General features: G+C 45.3%; 1 protein-coding gene across 1 annotated transcript in view; it reads left to right on the forward strand.

Moving 5' to 3' along the window:
• Window positions 1-16,967, forward strand: part of LOC118392701 (neurexin-1-like) — a 1,157,590-nt gene that overhangs the window by 296,693 nt on the left and 843,930 nt on the right. The window contains exon 4 of the mRNA XM_052460740.1: window positions 6,721-6,750. Within this exon, the coding sequence (XP_052316700.1) occupies window positions 6,721-6,750 (30 nt within the window). The remainder of the gene's footprint in view (window positions 1-6,720; window positions 6,751-16,967) is intronic.

A 16,967-nucleotide genomic window follows, 5' to 3' on the forward strand; every position in this document is an offset into this window, starting at 1 on the left:
AAAGTCGCAGGGCAAGTTTTTATTTTCATTATGTTTTCAATATGTGATCAAGGATAGTGTGTGTAGTGGCAGTAATTTGACTTGTGTATGAAGGGGACTTCCCAATGCAATCGTATGGCTTTCCTTTGAGTTGAGTTACTGTGATTAGGACTTACTGGCTGTTTCCTCAGAGAGGTCTGTAGTACTAAGCCTTTCACATAGGCTGTTTGGCTGGGAGCCATGTGTGAAAGACAACGGGTGCTCACTTGATATGTTTGGGCCAGAACACTCTCTCTCTCTCTCTCTCTCTCTCTCTCTCTCTCTCGCTCTGTCATATGGTGGAACATGTTGAAGCCTCTTGATATCCTGCTCTGGCTCACTGTTAGTCTGACACCCTGTGCCTCTGCCAAGATAATACAAACACATGCACATACACAGACAATGTCTCCTTGTGTTATTTTGGAGTGTTTCAGAGTGCAAAGAGGGGGCCAGTTGTGTGACAAACAGCGGTGCTCCTTAGCCCTTGGCACCCCTCTGTCGCTGCGGCACCCCTCTGTCGCTGCGGCACCCCTCTGTCGCTGCGGCACCCCTCTGTCGCTGCGGCACCCCTCTGTCGCTGCGGCACCCCTCTGTCGCTGCGGCACCCCTCTGTCGCTGCGGCACTTCCACCTCTCCTCCTCTTCTGACCACCGCCCCACTTCAGGATATTTATAATGTTGCCTCTGCTCCAGCAAGCGGTCAGGGAGAGAGGGAAGGAGGCAGAGAACCCTGGGGATGAGATGATTTGGTATGCACTATCAACACAGTATTAGCTAATTGTTTGTTGTAAACTGGCTGTTGGGACGAGTCACTGTATTAGCTGTTGGTCTGTTGTAAACTGTGTGGTGGGATGAGTCACTGTTTAAGCTGTTGGTCTGTTGTAAACTGGGTGGTGGGATGAGTCACTGTATTAGCTGTTGGTCTGTTGTAAGCTGGGTGGAGGGATGGATTGTTGTTTGAGTTTTGTGGCGTAGGTTTGTGGTGTTGACTAGATTGGTACATTGATTGATTCTTCCCTCAGTGAATTGCTACCACTCTATCAATGATATCTGCTATTCCATACAATTGACCTTATTTTAGCACCCAAAAAACGTAATACTTCCAGGTCAACTGTAAGATAGACCTGCTAAAGGGGGAGGAGTTGCAGTCTACTGCAGTCTACTGCAGAGATAGCCTGCAAAGTAATGTCATACTTTCCAGGTCCATACCCAAACAGTTTGAACTACTAATTCTGAAAATTACTCTCTCCAGAAATAAGTCTCTCACTGTTGCCGCCTGCTACCGACCCCCCTCAGCTCCCAGCTGTGCCCTGGACACCATTTGTGAATTGATTGCCCACCATCTAGCTTCAGAGTTTGTTCTGCTAGGTGACCTAAACCGGGATATGCTTAACACCCCGGCAGTCCTACAATCTAAGCTAGATGCTCTCAATCTCACACAAATCATCAAGGAACCCACCAGGTACAACCCTAACTCTGTAAGCAAGCGCACCATCATAGACGTCATCCTGACCAACTGGCCCTCCAAATACACCTCCGCTGTCTTCAACCAGGATCTCAGCGACCACTGCCTCATTGCCTGTATCCGCTACGGTGCCGCAGTCAAACGACTACCCCTCATCACTGTCAAACGCTCCCTAAAACACTTCTGTGAGCAGGCCTTTCTAATCGACCTGGCCCGGGTATCCTGGAAGGACATTGACCTCATCCCGTCAGTTGAGGATGCCTGGTCATTCTTTAAGAGTAACTTCCTCACCATTTTAGATAAGCATGCTCCGTTCAAAAAATGCAGAAATAAGAACAGATACAGCCCTTGGTTCACTCCAGACCTGACTGCCCTCGACCAGCACAAAAACATCCTGTGGTGGACTGCAATAGCATCGAACAGTCCCCGCGATATGCAACTGTTCAGGGAAGTCAGGAACCAATACACGCAGTCAGTCAGGAAAGCTAAGGCCAGCATCTTCAGGCAGAAGTTTGCATCCTGTAGCTCCAACTCCAAAAAGTTCTGGGACACTGTGAAGTCCATGGAGAACAAGAGCACCTCCTCCCAGCTGCCCACTGCACTGAGGCTAGGGAACACGGTCACCACCGACAAATCCATGATTATCGAAAACTTCAACAAGCATTTCTCAACGGCTGGCCATGCCTTCCGCCTGGCTACTCCTACCTCGGCCAACAGCTCCGGCCCCCCGCAGCTCCTCGCCCAAGCCTCTCCAGGTTCTCCTTTACCCAAATCCAGATGGCAGATGTTCTGAAAGAGCTGCAAAACCTGGACCCGTATAAATCAGCTGGGCTTGACAATCTGGACCCTCTATTTCTGAAACTATCCGCCGCCATTGTCGCAACCCCTATTACCAGCCTGTTCAACCTCTCTTTCATATCGTCTGAGATCCCCAAGGATTGGAAAGCTGCCGCAGTCATCCCCCTCTTCAAAGGGGGAGACACCCTGGACCCAAACTGTTACAGACCTATATCCATCCTGCCCTGCCTATCTAAGGTCTTCGAAAGCCAAGTCAACAAACAGGTCACTGACCATCTCGAATCCCACCGTACCTTCTCCGCTATGCAATCTGGTTTCCTAGCCGGTCACGGGTGCACCTCAGCCACACTCAAGGTACTAAACGACATCATAACCGCCATCGATAAAAGACAGTACTGTGCAGCCGTCTTCATCGACCTTGCCAAGGCTTTCGACTATGTCAATCACCATATTCTTATCGGCAGACTCAGTAGCCTCGGTTTTTCGGATGACTGCCTTGCCTGGTTCACCAATTACTTTGCAGACAGAGTTCAGTGTGTCAAATCAGAGGGCATGTTGTCCGGTCCTCTGGCAGTCTCTATGGGGGTGCCACAGGGTTCAATTCTCGGGCCGACTCTTTTCTCTGTATATATCAATGATGTTGCTCTTGCTGCGGGCGATTCCCTGATCCACCTCTACGCAGACGACACCATTGTATACACTTTCGGCCCGTCATTGGACACTGTGCTATCTAACCTCCAATCGAGCTTCAATGCCATACAACACTCCTTCTGTGGCCTCCAACTGCTCTTAAACGCTAGTAAAACCAAATGCATGCTTTTCAACCGATCGCTGCCTGCACCCGCATGCCCGACTAGCATGACCACACTGGATGGTTCCGACGTTGAATATGTGGACACCTATAAGTACCTAGGTGTCTGGCTAGACTCTACAAACTCTCCTTCCAGACCCATATCAAACATCTCCAATCGAAAATCAAATCAAGAATCGACTTTCTATTCCGCAACAAAGCCTCCTTCACTCACGCTGCCAAGCTTACCCTAGTAAAACTGACTATCCTACCGATCCTCGACTTCGGCGATGTCATCTATAAAATTGCTTCCAACACTCTTCTCAGCAAACTGGATGCAGTTTATCACAGTGCCATCCGTTTTGTCACTAAAGCACCTTATACTACCCACCACTGCGACTTGTATGCTCTAGTCGGCTGGCCCTCGCTACATATTCGTCGCCAGACCCACTGGCTCCAGGTCATCTACAAGGCCATGCTAGGCAAAGCTCCGCCTTATCTCAGCTCACTGGTCACGATGGCAACACCCATCCGTAGCACGCGCTCCAGCAGGTGTATCTCATTGATCATCCCTAAAGCCAACACCTCATTTGGCCGCCTTTCGTTCCAGTACTCTGCTGCCTGTGACTGGAACGAATTGCAAAAATCGCTGAAGTTGGAGACTCCCTCACCAACTTCAAACATCAGCTAGCTGAGCAGCTAACCGATCGCTGCAGCTGTACATAATCTATTGGTAAATAGCACACCCATTTTCACCTACCTCATCCCCACAGTTTTTATTAATTTACTTTTCTGCTCTTTTGCAGACCAATATCTCTACGTGTACATGATCATCTGATCATTTATCACTCCAGTGTTAATCTGCAATATTGTAATTATTCGCCTACCTCCTCATGCCTTTTGCACACATTGTATATAGACTCCCCTTTTTTCTCTGTGTTATTGACTTGTTAATTGTTTACTCCATGTGTAACTCCGTGTTGTCTGTTCACACTGCTATGCCTTATCTTGGCCAGGTCGCAGTTGCAAATGAGAACCTGTTCTCAACTAGCCTACCTGGTTAAATAAAGGTGAAATAAAAATAAATCAAATAAAAAAATAAGAATAACATTGTAAAGCACAATTTCTCCCCTTTCCAGCAAAATCAATCATGAGACCTTCATGCTGACCGTCTCTGCATGATTGAAGAAAGCAATGAGCTCCTTCGGGTCTTTTTAAAAATGTCAGGTGGGGAAGCGAAACCTACTGCGTGATAGTGAAAGGGGGAGATATGTCTAGTTGGGAAACAGCTTTTTTTCACCCCATCTGTCCAACTTATCACCTCTAAAATGTAAATAAAACACTATAAAGAGTTTATATAATGTACCATTACATACCTGTTTGAAGGTTTGCGTGGAACTTGAATGGGGTTTTTAGGCTCTAAAGTGAACTTCAGAAGTAAACAGCGGCTGTCGCGGCTTTTGAGCGTCATGATGGCTGCAGTGATGACGCAAAAAATAAATGCATTCACTTGTACAACTGACCAGGTATCCCCTTTAACCCTGACCCTGCCCTTTTCTTGTTTTTAATCTGCAAGAGAAGCGCCACACCTGGTGGAAAGAGGCTGTATGACACAGAATGAGTCGCATAATGAAGGCTCTACGTTACGTCATGACACGTCACAATTTATCGTACAGTGCCATAGGGGTCCGTTTTTAAAAACTTTTCTCCAATACTATCGGGCCATTACCATGTCAATCAACGCTTGAATAGAAACGTAGTTCACACCCCGGATGTTGATGCCAAACCAGTCACTACAGTCCCATTAGTTTTCCTTGCAGCCTCGTTTGAATGCCGCGGTTGCGCAAAATTGTATGGAATGGGGTTAGTCACCAATAGGATATCTCTTACAAAACTCCTACCTGGTGACTTGTTCCCTGATACTAGCAGATTACCAGAGAGAACAAAACAAAATTGACTCCTTAAATATTTACCAATGCTGTTGCGGTAAATGATGCTTGACTCCATTGCTATCGACCTTAGAGTCTGACTCACAAGTGATTTGAATGAACTGTTCTAATCATAAGTGCGGATTAGAAATGTTCTGTTCAAGACATATCATATGTCAGCAGGGTGGCTTCTTGCCAATACCTCAAGAAGTGGATTCTGTGTACTTCTCAGTTGCTCTGAGAAAATGTCAGGTCAATCAAAACATCTTATTATGTGTGTATAGCTGCGTATGTGTTTTGTAAGAAATCTAAATATTAATTTTCCAGGAAATCTGTGGCCTTGCAATTGTATGGCTGCCTGGTGTTTAACTGGAGAACGATTGTACTTGTGAACCTGGACCTAGAAGTGATTAATTCAGCCAAGTTAAAGCTGATTGGACTAGAGCAGCAGATGGTCATTGTAGCCCTACAATGGAAACGGCCTTCTTTTCACTGGAACATAGGTTAATTAAGGTTCCTATATTAAGCAAGTTCAGTCCTTTTTTCTTCATAGCTTATCCTCTGTGGTTTTTTTTTGCAAGGTTATTTAGCAGTTAAACTAAAGGCTATCTTATTCCCACTGTTTAGCCAACAGTGGTCGTGGTATAACGTTGTATGTTATTCTGCCAGTGGTAAGAAGTTACAGTGAGTGAAACAGGAGCAGTTCTTTGAATTTAAGGCTGTGATCATATCAGACATTAAAACGGATTCTGACATTTCTGAAATGTTCATGGATAGAACATACTACCCATTTTGTTATCAGTTATTTATAAGCGACATCTTGACTAATAGGACTGCTGTTTAACCATTTGCGGCTTTGACAATAGTGTGAACAAAGATCTTTTGATGCTGTAACGGTGTCCTGCCGGCTTGAGAGAAGCACATATCAAGCCCACATCTACAGGTTGTTTAAAGTTGGTTCTGGCTGAAGTATTTTCGTCAGCACTTGGGATGTATCGTTGTAAACTGCTGCCGGATATCTGTCGGAGAGCTGTTATTGTGTTCAGATGGGACTCGGATAGACTACAATGTTAGCTGTTGCTGTGTGTGGTCGACATAGTTTGACTCCAAAACTGTGAAGCCCTTTTGAAATGATTGGACTCCTGTTTTGGCTCAAATTGGTTTATCCCTGATTTCAGGAACATTGTATTTTGGATGTTTGTCACTTACTGCATCTGTGTCCGTGTATATAATCTTCTGTTCCTGGCCACGAAACGAATGTTCTTCTCTCTTTGTGTTTTTCCACTTATCACTGACCCATTCTGTTAGAGACCTTGGATCGCCAAGAGCAGAGAAGATTTATACCGTAGCCAAAGAATTCAGTTAAATCTCAAGCTTGCCAAACAGTTACTATGTGTATGTTCCATAAGTACTTCAGTGAGAAAAAAAAAGCATTTGTGTGAGCAATGGCCTACGGGGGTTGCACCGAATGAAATGCTTATTTTTTTCTACCCCCCCCCACATCAAGAAATGTTTGCTTGTTTTTTCGTTATCTTCTCTCTCTTTCTCTCTCTCTTTTTTTTGTTTTGTTTTTACCTTTGAGTTGAATCTCTGACATCCGAGTCTGCCCCAGGATGTCTGTCACAAACTGCAGTCCAACGTTGTGACAATGTTTTTTTCCCTCCCGTTACCTTTTATGACCTTTTTTCCTTTGTTTTCTTTTTTTCTGTTCTTTCCTTCAAGGTCTGGCGCACCTGACGTTAAACAACCAAGGTATGGGTTCATTCCTTTAGTTGGGTCTTTTTCCCCGAGGAAAACAACAAGTACTCCTCTGCCCAACCTCTCCTCTTCTTCACTCCTCCTCTTTCCTCACCACCCCACATTTCCCTACCTCCGTTTTCCTTAACCCGTCCTCCTAACCCATCTACCCCATCCCATGGCACCCCCCAATTCTCTCACACCCTTCCCCCTTCATTTCTCTTTGTTTTGGTTGTGCTTCCTGCCATATCCTTCCTTGTGCTCTCTGTGCCTCCACACTGTCCGTCCCACCCTTGTCCTGTCCTTCTGGCTCATCTGGAACCACCCTGACCTACGACCTCCCGGGCTGCAGGTAACGCTTTTCTGCTCTCCCTTCTGCTTGGGTTTTCAAAAAAGTGTCTACAGGGAAAAAAACAGTTTGTCAAGTGTTAGCTGTATGTTACCCCTCTTAGTAATGCAACAAAGTTGTTGTTGAATGACACAGAGTTTTCTATCACCACTCTGCTGTCATTCTCATTGTTTGGCACCCTGATCTGTTATGATGAGGTTTTTAGATTTTAAGCTTCTTCAGAGACAAACTGCAAGCTATTTGAAATGTTAACCTGGATAGAATGTCTTGTGAATTATGTATGAAGAAAAGTCTGAAAAGCGATGAGATTGAACTGTGCTGCTATGGACATGTTATGGTCTCCAATGGAAGTGCTTCAATGTGCTCCTCTCTGACTCGATATCACTCTCAACCACGACCAAGCAGATATAGTGGCACAACCTTTATCCTTCTATTCAATCACATTCATTAGAGCATTTCACTCTTCACACAGCCAACCTTTTCTGCCCTGTTTATACAGATACTGGGTTGCTCTGTTGTCTCCTGACGTGAACCTAGCAAGAATGGCGGGAGAGGGAAAGTTCATGGGAGAGAGAGATTCAAGCAGGCAGGGATAGGTTGGGGAGCACACTGACCTTTACTAGAATAGAGAGAACGGTCTAGCTAGCTCCTATCGACTCCCTTCCCTCTCCCCCCTCGACCTCCATCACTGATGCACTGGGATCCGACTAGGATTTCTAAAACTCCCTCTCCTGGGGTGCATTGTAAAAGTCATTCCTCAATTCCTTGTGTCTACTCTGAAGGATCTTTTGATCCAATGCTCTCCTCGCTTCCCTCTGCCATTTGAGGAGGCGGCGAGGGGAGAGGATGCGAAGATTCTAGGAAAGACATTTCAGATTCACCTCTGTTCTCTTTACACACATACAGGTTCCTGTATCAAACAACTTACATGTCTGAAACACCTCCCCTTTAAAGACTCCTTATCGTGCGTTCATATCCAAGTGGGATGGTGGGTATGTAGCACGTACTGTACGATATCTGGATGTGCATAAATTAGAATACTTTTCTGGTGTCAAACCTTATATGAAAACATGATACACATTTTAAAAGCTGAGAAACAGGTTTTTCAAATGATATGACATACAATAGCACCACATCAAATAAATTGTTATCAGAAAAAACACCGGTGAAAATGTGTTTCTTATTCAAAAATCCACACTTTACTCCCAAACATCTGCCATTTACAAAACGTTCTAATGATGATAGTAAAAAACTTGGAGCATATTTAGTCAGTAAGGGTTGATCATCTGAAATCAGAATAGAAATATGTTTTACTGTGAATGGGTTGCAAATGTTTTAGTGACTGATAATATTTTTCTCTAATTCTATGACAATTTCTTATCTGGATAGTATTTTAAACATAAATCTGCAACAAAACAAATTACAATTGGCATTAAGTCTTACATATAAGAAAACACATAAACAAGTAACATAATATTAATAAAACAAGAACTATATTGAAAACATAATCTTAGGGAAATAAATTCTCTCATTCAAAGCTGAAAATAAAGACAAGACACTTTAGCTCTATTACACGTCTGAAACACCTCCCCTTTAAAGACTCATTGGCTCCCTTACATGTCTGGTACACCTCCCCTTTAAAGACTCATTGGCTCCCTTACATGTCTGCAAACACCTCCCCTTTACAATCTAAGCTAGATGCCCTCAATCTCACACAAATGATCAATGATCCTACCAGGTACAACCTCAAATCTGTAAACATGGGCACCCTTATAGACATCATCTTTACCAACCTGCCCTCTAAATACACCTCTGCTGTCTTCAACCAGGATCTCAGCGATCACTGCCTCATTGCCTGTGTCCATAATGGGTCTGCAGTCAAACTACCACTTCTCATCACTGTCAAACGCTCCCTAAAACACTTCAGCGAGCAGGCCTTTCTAATCGACCTGGTCCGGGTATCCTGGAAGGATATTGACCTCATTCTGTCAGTAGAAGATGCCTGGTTATTCTTTAAAAGTGCTTTCCTCACCATCTTAAATAAGCATGCCCCATTCAAACAATGTAGAACCAGGAACAGATATAGCCCTTGGTTCACTCCAGACCTGACTGCCCTTGACCAGCTCAAAAATATCCTGTGGCGTACTGCATTAGCATTAAATAACTCCCACGATATGCAACCTTTCAGGGAAGTTAGGAACCAATATACACAGGCAGTCAGGAGAGCAAAGGCTAGCTTTTTCAAACAGAAATTTGCATCCCGTAGCAAAACTCCAAAAGGTTCTGGGAAACTGTAAAGTCCATGGAGAATAAGAGCACCTCCTCCAAGCTGCCCACTGTACTGAGGCTAGGAAACAGTGTCACCACCGATAAATCCAAGATAATTAAGAATTTCCATAAGCATTTTTCTACAGCTGGCCATGCTTTCCACCTGGCTACCCCTACCCCAGTCAACAGCCCTGCACTCCCCACAGCAACTTGCCCAAACCTCCCCCATGCTCCTTCACCCAAATCCAGATAGCTGATGTTCTGAAAGAGTTGCAAAATCTGGACCCCTACAGATCAACTGGGCAAGACAATCTGGACCCTCTCTTTCTAAAAGTATCCACCGCAATTGTTGCAACCCCTATTACTAACCTTTTCAAACTCTCTTTCGTATCATCTGAGATGCCCAAAGAATGAAAAGCTGCTGAGGTCATTCCCCTCTTCAAAGGGGGAGACACTCTAGACCCAAACTGCTACAGACCTATATCTATCCTACCCTGCCTTTCTAAGGTCTTCAAAAGCCAAGTTAACAAACAGATCACCGATCATTTCGAATCCCACCATACCTTCTCTGCTATGCAATCTGGTTTCCAAGCTGGTCATGGGTGCACCTCAGCCACGCTCAAGGTCCTAAACGATATCATAAACTCCATCGATAAGAGACATTACTGTGCAGCCGTATTCATCGACCTGGCCAAGGCTTTCGACACTGTCAATCACAGCATTCTTATCGGCAGACTCAACAGCCTTGGTTTCTCAAATGACTGCCTCGCCTGGTTCACCAGCTACTTATCAGACAGAGTTCAGTGTGTCAAATCGGAGGGCCTGTTGTCCGGACCTCTGGCAGCCTCTATGGGGGTGCCACAGGGTTCAAATCTCGAGCCGACTCTTTTCTCTGTATACATCAATGATGTCGCTTTTTCTGCTGGTGATTCTCTGATCCACCTCTACGCAGACGCCACCATTCTGTATACTTCTGGCCCTTCTTTGGACACTGTGTTAACTAACCTCCAGACGAGCTTCAATGCCATACAACACTCCTCCCGTGGCCTCCAACTGCACTTAAATGCAATTCAAACTAAATGCCTGCTCTTCAAACGATCGCTGCCCGCACCTGCCCGCCCGTCCAACATCACTGCTCTGGATGGTTCTGACTTAGAATATGAGGACAATTACAAATACCTAGGTGTCTGGTTAGACTGTAAACTCTCCTTCCAGACTCACATTAAGCATCTCCAATGCAAAATTAAATAGAGAATCGGCTGTCTTATTTCGCAACAAAGCATTCTTCACTCATGCTGCCAAAAATACCCTCGTAAAACTGACCATCCTACCGATCCTTCACTTTGGCGATGTCATTTAGAAAATATCCTCCAACACTCTACTCAGCAAATTGGATGCAGTCTATCACAGTGCCATCCGTTTTGTCACCAAGCCCCATATACTACCCACTACTGCGACCTGCATGCTCTCATTGGCTGGCCCTCGCTTCATATTCATCGCCAAACCCACTGGCTCCAGGTCATTGCTAGATCTTTGCTAGGTAAACCCCCACCTTATCTCAGCTCACTGGTCACCATAGCAACACCCACCTGAAGCACACGCTCCAGCAGGTATATTTCACTAGTCACCCCCAAAGCCTATTCCTACTTTGGCCGCCTTTCTTTCCACTTCTCTGCTACCATTGACTGAAATTAATTGCAAAAATCACTGAAGCTGGAGACTCATATCTCCCTCACTAACTTTAAGCATCAACTGTCAGAGCAGCTCACAGATCACTGCACCTGTACATAGCCCATCTGTTAACAGCCCATCCAACTACCTCATCCCCATTCTGTTATTTATTTTATTTATTTAGCTCCTTTGCACCCCAGTATCTTACATGTCTGCTACCTTACATGTCTGCAACACCTCCCCTTTAAAGACACATTTGCTCCCTTACATGTCTCCAACACCTCCCCTTTAAAGACTCATTTGCTCCCTTACATGTCTGCAACACCTCCCCTTTAAAGACTCATTTGCTCCCTTACATGTCTGCAACACCTCCCGTGTAATTGGCTCCCTTACCTGTCTGGAACACCTCCCATTTAAAGACTCGTTAACTCCCTTAAATGCCTGCAACACCTCTCTTTTAAAGACTCATTTGTTCCCTTACATGCCTGCAGCACCTCCCTTTTAAAGACTCATTTGCTACCTTACATGTCTGCAACACATCCCCTTTAAAGACTCATTTTCTCCCTTACATGTCTGCAACACCTCCCCTTTAAAGACTCATTTACTCCCTTACATGTCTGCAACACCTCCCCTTTAAAGACTTGTTATCTCCCTTACATGTATGCAACACCTCCCCTTTAAAGACTTGTTAACTCCCTTACATGTCTGCAACACCTCCCCTTTAAGGACTCGTTAACTCCCTTACATGCCTGCAACACCTCCCCTTTAAAGACTAATTTGCTCCCTTACATGTCTGCAACACCTCCCCTTTAAAGACTCATTTGCTCCCTTTCATGTCTGCAACACCTCCCCTTTAAATACTAATTTGCTCCCTTACAAGTCTGCAACACCTCCACTTTAAAGACTCATTTGCTCCCTTTACAAGTCTGCAACACCTCCCCTTTAAAGACTCATTTGCTCCCTTACATGCCTGCAACACCTCCCCTTTAAAGACTAATTTGCTCCCTTACATGTCTGTAACACCTCCCCTGTAATTGGCTCCCTTGCCTGTCTGGAACACCTCCCCTTTAAAGACTCATTTGCTCCCTTACATGTCTGCAACACCTCCCCTTTAAAGACACATTTGCTCCCTTACATGTCTGCAACACCACACCTTTAAAGACTCCTTTGTTTCCTTACATGTCTGTAACACCGCCCCTTAAAAACTCCTCTAACTGCCTTGCTTGTCTGGAACACCTCCCCTTTAAAGACCCCTTGGCTCCCTTACGTCTGCAACATGTCACCTTTAAAGACTCCTTAGCTCCCTTATATATCTGCAACATCTCCGCTTTAAAGACTCCTTAGCTCCCTTATATATCTGCAACATCTCCCCTTTAAAGACTCCTTAGCTCCCTTATATATCTGCAACATCTCCCCTTTAAAGACCCCTTGGCTCCCTTATATATCTGCAACATCTCCCCTTTAAAGACCCCTTGGCTCCCTTATATATCTGCAACATCTCCCCTTTAAAGACCCCTTGGCTCCCTTACGTCTGCAACATCTCCGCTTTAAAGACTCCTTGGCTCCCATACATGTCTGCAACCCCTCCCCTTAAAAACTCCTCTAACTGCCTTGCTTGTCTGGAACACCTCCCCTTTAAAGACTCCTTGGCTCCCGTACATGTCTGCAACCCCTCCCCTTAAAAACTCCTCTAACTGCCTTGCTTGTCTGGAACACCTCCCATTTAAAGACTCCTTGGTTCCCGTACATGTCTGCCTCACCTCCCCTTTAAAGACTCTTTAGCTCCCTTGCATGTCTATAACTCCTCCCCTTAAAGACTCCTCTAACTGCCTTACATGTCTGGAACACTTCCCCTTTATAGACTCATTAGCTCCCTTACATGTCTGCAACACCTCCCCTTTAAAGACTCCTCTAACTGCGTTGCATGTGCTTGCCCTCGCTGCAGAGGCTAGTTGTGAACAAGAGCTCTGAGCTCCTCCATCTCTGGGTCCTTGCCATCCATAATTACAGCTGAAATAGTGCTACTTCATTGTTCCTGTCACTGGGTGACTCAACGGAACACCTATAGCTCCTCTAGACGTCCGCAGTGACCCCCACTGAACCATAATCCCCTAATTTCTATGCAGGTTCGTCTCTGCTTCGGCATGACATTTTCTCCCTCGTACCTTCATTATGTAGGCCTTTTCCTTCTTACAAACTGTTTACTCGTTCCGTGTGGCCTCAGCATGAAAGGTATACACAGTGATAATTGGACACACTTGAGGAATCAAAATGCTGGCATTAAGATATTTCCCACAATCCTGAGCTTAACCTTATCGTCCATGGCTACAGCGTGACTCAGGCATTAGCGATTCCCTTCCGCTGTTCGAAGCATGGCTTTGCATTTGTGTAACCCCTGACCCCGATGAGGAGCAGGAGCGTCTTAAACATCAAGACTGCTGGTGGAAAAAAAGAGGGGAAAAAGAGTAATGTAATAAATAAATAACTGTGAAGAGGGAAGAGGGAGAAGATAGAGAGAGAGAGGGGAGAGAGAGGGAAGAGAGATAGGGAAGAGGGAGAAGATGGAGAGAGAGGGAAGAGAGATAGGGAAGATAGAGAGAGAGGGGAGAGAGATAGGGAAGAGGGAGAAGATAGAGAGAGAGGGGAGAGAGAGGGAAGAGAGAGAGAGAGGGGAGAGAGAGGGAAGAGAGAGAGAGAGGGGGGAGAGAGAGGGAAGAGAGATAGAGAGAGAGGGGAGAGAGAGGGAAGAGAGATAGGGAAAAGGGAGAAGATAGAGAGAGAGGGAAGAGATATAGGGAAGAGGGAGTAGATAGAGAGAGGGAAGAGAGAGGGAAAAGGGAGAAGATGGAGAGAGAGGGGGGAGAGAGAGGGAAGAGAGATAGGGAAGAGGGAGAAGATAGAGAGAGAGGGAAGAGAGATAGGGAAGAGGGAGGGTGGGGAGAGAGGGAAGAGAGAGGAAAAAAACTGAAAATAGATGGGACCAGCAGAGCTTACTGGAATATGCATGTCACTGACTCTCTCTTTCTCTCCCTCTTTCTCTCACTCTCTCTTCCACTCCCACTCCCTCTCCCACTCCCTCTTTCTCTTGCGCTCTCTTTCTTTCTTTCTCTCTGTCTCTCTCTCTCTCTCTCTCTCTCTCTCTCTCTCTCTCTCTCTCTCTCTCTCTCTATCTATCTATCTATCTATCTATCTATCTATCTATCTATCTATCTCTCTCTCTCTCTCTCTCTCTCTCTCTCTCCCTCCCTCCCACTCCATCTCCGTCTCTCTCTCCCTCTCTTTCTTTTGCGCTCTATTTCTTTCTTTCTTTCTCTCTTTCTCTCTCTCTCTCTCTCTCTCTCTCTCTCTCTCTCTCTCTCTCTCTCTCTCTCTCTCTCTCTCTTTCTCTTTCCTCCCTCCCTCTCCCCGTCTCTCTCTCTTTCTCTCCCTCCCTCTCCCCGTCTCTCTCTCTTTCTCTCCCTCCCTCTCCCACTCCCTCTCCGTCTCTCTCTCCCTCTCTTTCTCTTGCGCTCTCTTTCTTTCTCTCTCTCTGTCTCTCTCTCTCTCTCTCTCAAAAATAAGGTAGGCAGGCAGAGAAAGGTAGAAGTCTGCACTGTTGTGTTTTTGATCAAACCAGGCCACAGGCATTCTATTGAGGTCTAATGCATATTCCAAGTAGGGAAATAAAATGTCTCCTACTTTCATCTTTTTTACACATCATTTATTAGGGAAATGGAAGAGAGAGATGCCGTGATACAACAGTTCAAGAAAAAGCCGCTGATCAGACTTTATTTAATAACACAAACTTTGGTCTCCCCCCTCCTTTGTATCGATTGGCTGTAGTTAACATGAATACAGTGGTCGTCCCTCGTGAACTGGCAACATAAACATCTTTAAAGAGCATGATCGATAAGCCTATTTGGCTCAGTAATAAAGCGCCACAGCTTCAGTGACTGACCTGGTTTGCAATTGAAGGCTGAGCCATTTTTCGTCAGCGTCTGCATTTCGATGTTGACTGCGTGGGTGCGTGCCTGTACAGGTGAGTGTTTGTCGTCTGCCTGTCCGTCTGCAGAAAAGTCAAAGCGGCATGTAACGGTCACCGGCCGTGCTGGTTGGCGGATCAAAGAGCAGGTCTGTAGAGCCAAACGAGGAAAATCAATGCTTCACTACGTCACAAACCTGTCCTTCCTAGATATGAAGGGCAAAGCCCACGTTTGGACAGGCTGGTCTCTATTGCCTGACACTGCTCCACCACCACACTGAGACACACCGTCCCCATGAAGTCACACTGTGGCACACACCTCCAATAGTGACACTACACTTCGCCCCAATGAAACTACAGATTAACACTGATCTAATTACTGCGCTGTTATAATGCATAGTGGTCAGTGTTTGGTTGCCATGACAAATGAAGTGTTCAACATTACGTAAGAAAAACAAACGCAGGCCTATTTGATTCAATGCCAAGAGCGCCAAATCATGTGAAATACTCCTAATCTAATCTAACCACTGTGCTTCTATTATTCAATATTCTTTCCTAAACGTAGTTTGCAAGTATAATTTTAAAATATAAATATATAATATTTTATTTTAGCAGGAAAGTTCATACATATCATATTCTACATCAGTGTGTTAGAGAGCAGTGACCCGAATCACATATCCACAACCACAGTGTCATTTCATACGCACAGCTCTACTCACATAATAGGCTACCACAGTAATCTATACTACACGGATGTTCAGCCACCTAAGGAGCCACGTTGCCCTCGAGTGTACTGAGCCAATGTTCATGTGCTCGGACAAGCAGACACACCCCCATGCGCACACACCCCCATGCGCACACACCTCCCATGCACACACACCTCCCATGCACACACACCCCCATGTGTACACCCCCCCATGCGTACACACCCTCATGCGCACACACCCCCATGCGTACACACCCCCATGCGTACACACCCCCATGCACACACACCCCCATGCACCCCCATACGCACCCCCATGCATACACACTCGCGTGCGCACACACCCCCATGCACACCCCCCCATGCGCACACACACACCCCCATGCGTACACACCCCTATGTGCACACACCCTCATGTGCACACATATCCAAATGTTTCCAACTATTTGACATTGGCCAAGAATGTGAGGGTCCAAGATTATGCCTCCGGCCCAAGCCACCCGAGACACCCAGCCAATCCACCCACTACGAGAGTGACCAGTAGACCATCCATCCAGCCCGAACCGCCCGCATGCCCCGACCCCCACCAGTATAGTCAATAACTCAACTCTCTTCTCAACACCAGTATAGTCAATAACTCAACCCTCTTCTCAACACAATTTCCTTCCCATCTCTTTAGAAAAATAATTTCCCAAGTGAGAGGATTGGAAAGAAAAGTTCAAAAACAAATACAAACCTTCACATACAGTAAATTATACATACATAAATAGTAGGACTAAATTATTGACACTGTTGATAAAGATGAGCAATAATGACTGGGAAGTGATATTATTTTATACTAATACTATTGGTCAGAGTCAGAGATTTTGTTTAACTTATAAATAAAGTAGTCAAGAGTTTAGAATTTGGTCCCATATTCCTCTGACACATGCCTGTGACTCTGCACTCTTTGTTTCAGATTATTTTGTACCCAATAGAAATGAATGGTAAATAATGTATTGTGTCTTTTTTGAGGCCCTTCATTGGTATTATAAATAAGAATATAATATATTTCAAAACATTTCTACATGAATGTGGATGCTAACGTGATTACAGATAGTCCTGAATAAATCCTGAGTAGTGATGATTGGGAAAGTTACAGAGTTTCAAAGATCACACCCCCAAGACATGCTAAACTCTCACCATTACCAATAGCATGTCATGGGGTATGATATTTCACAGAAGCCTTGTACCCATCGGGGGCACAGGGGCACGTGCCCCCTCAGATTGGTCCTGTTATT

This window comes from Oncorhynchus keta, chromosome 13 (genome assembly GCF_023373465.1).
Source record: "Oncorhynchus keta strain PuntledgeMale-10-30-2019 chromosome 13, Oket_V2, whole genome shotgun sequence".
In the NCBI taxonomy this organism is placed as follows: domain Eukaryota; kingdom Metazoa; phylum Chordata; class Actinopteri; order Salmoniformes; family Salmonidae; genus Oncorhynchus; species Oncorhynchus keta.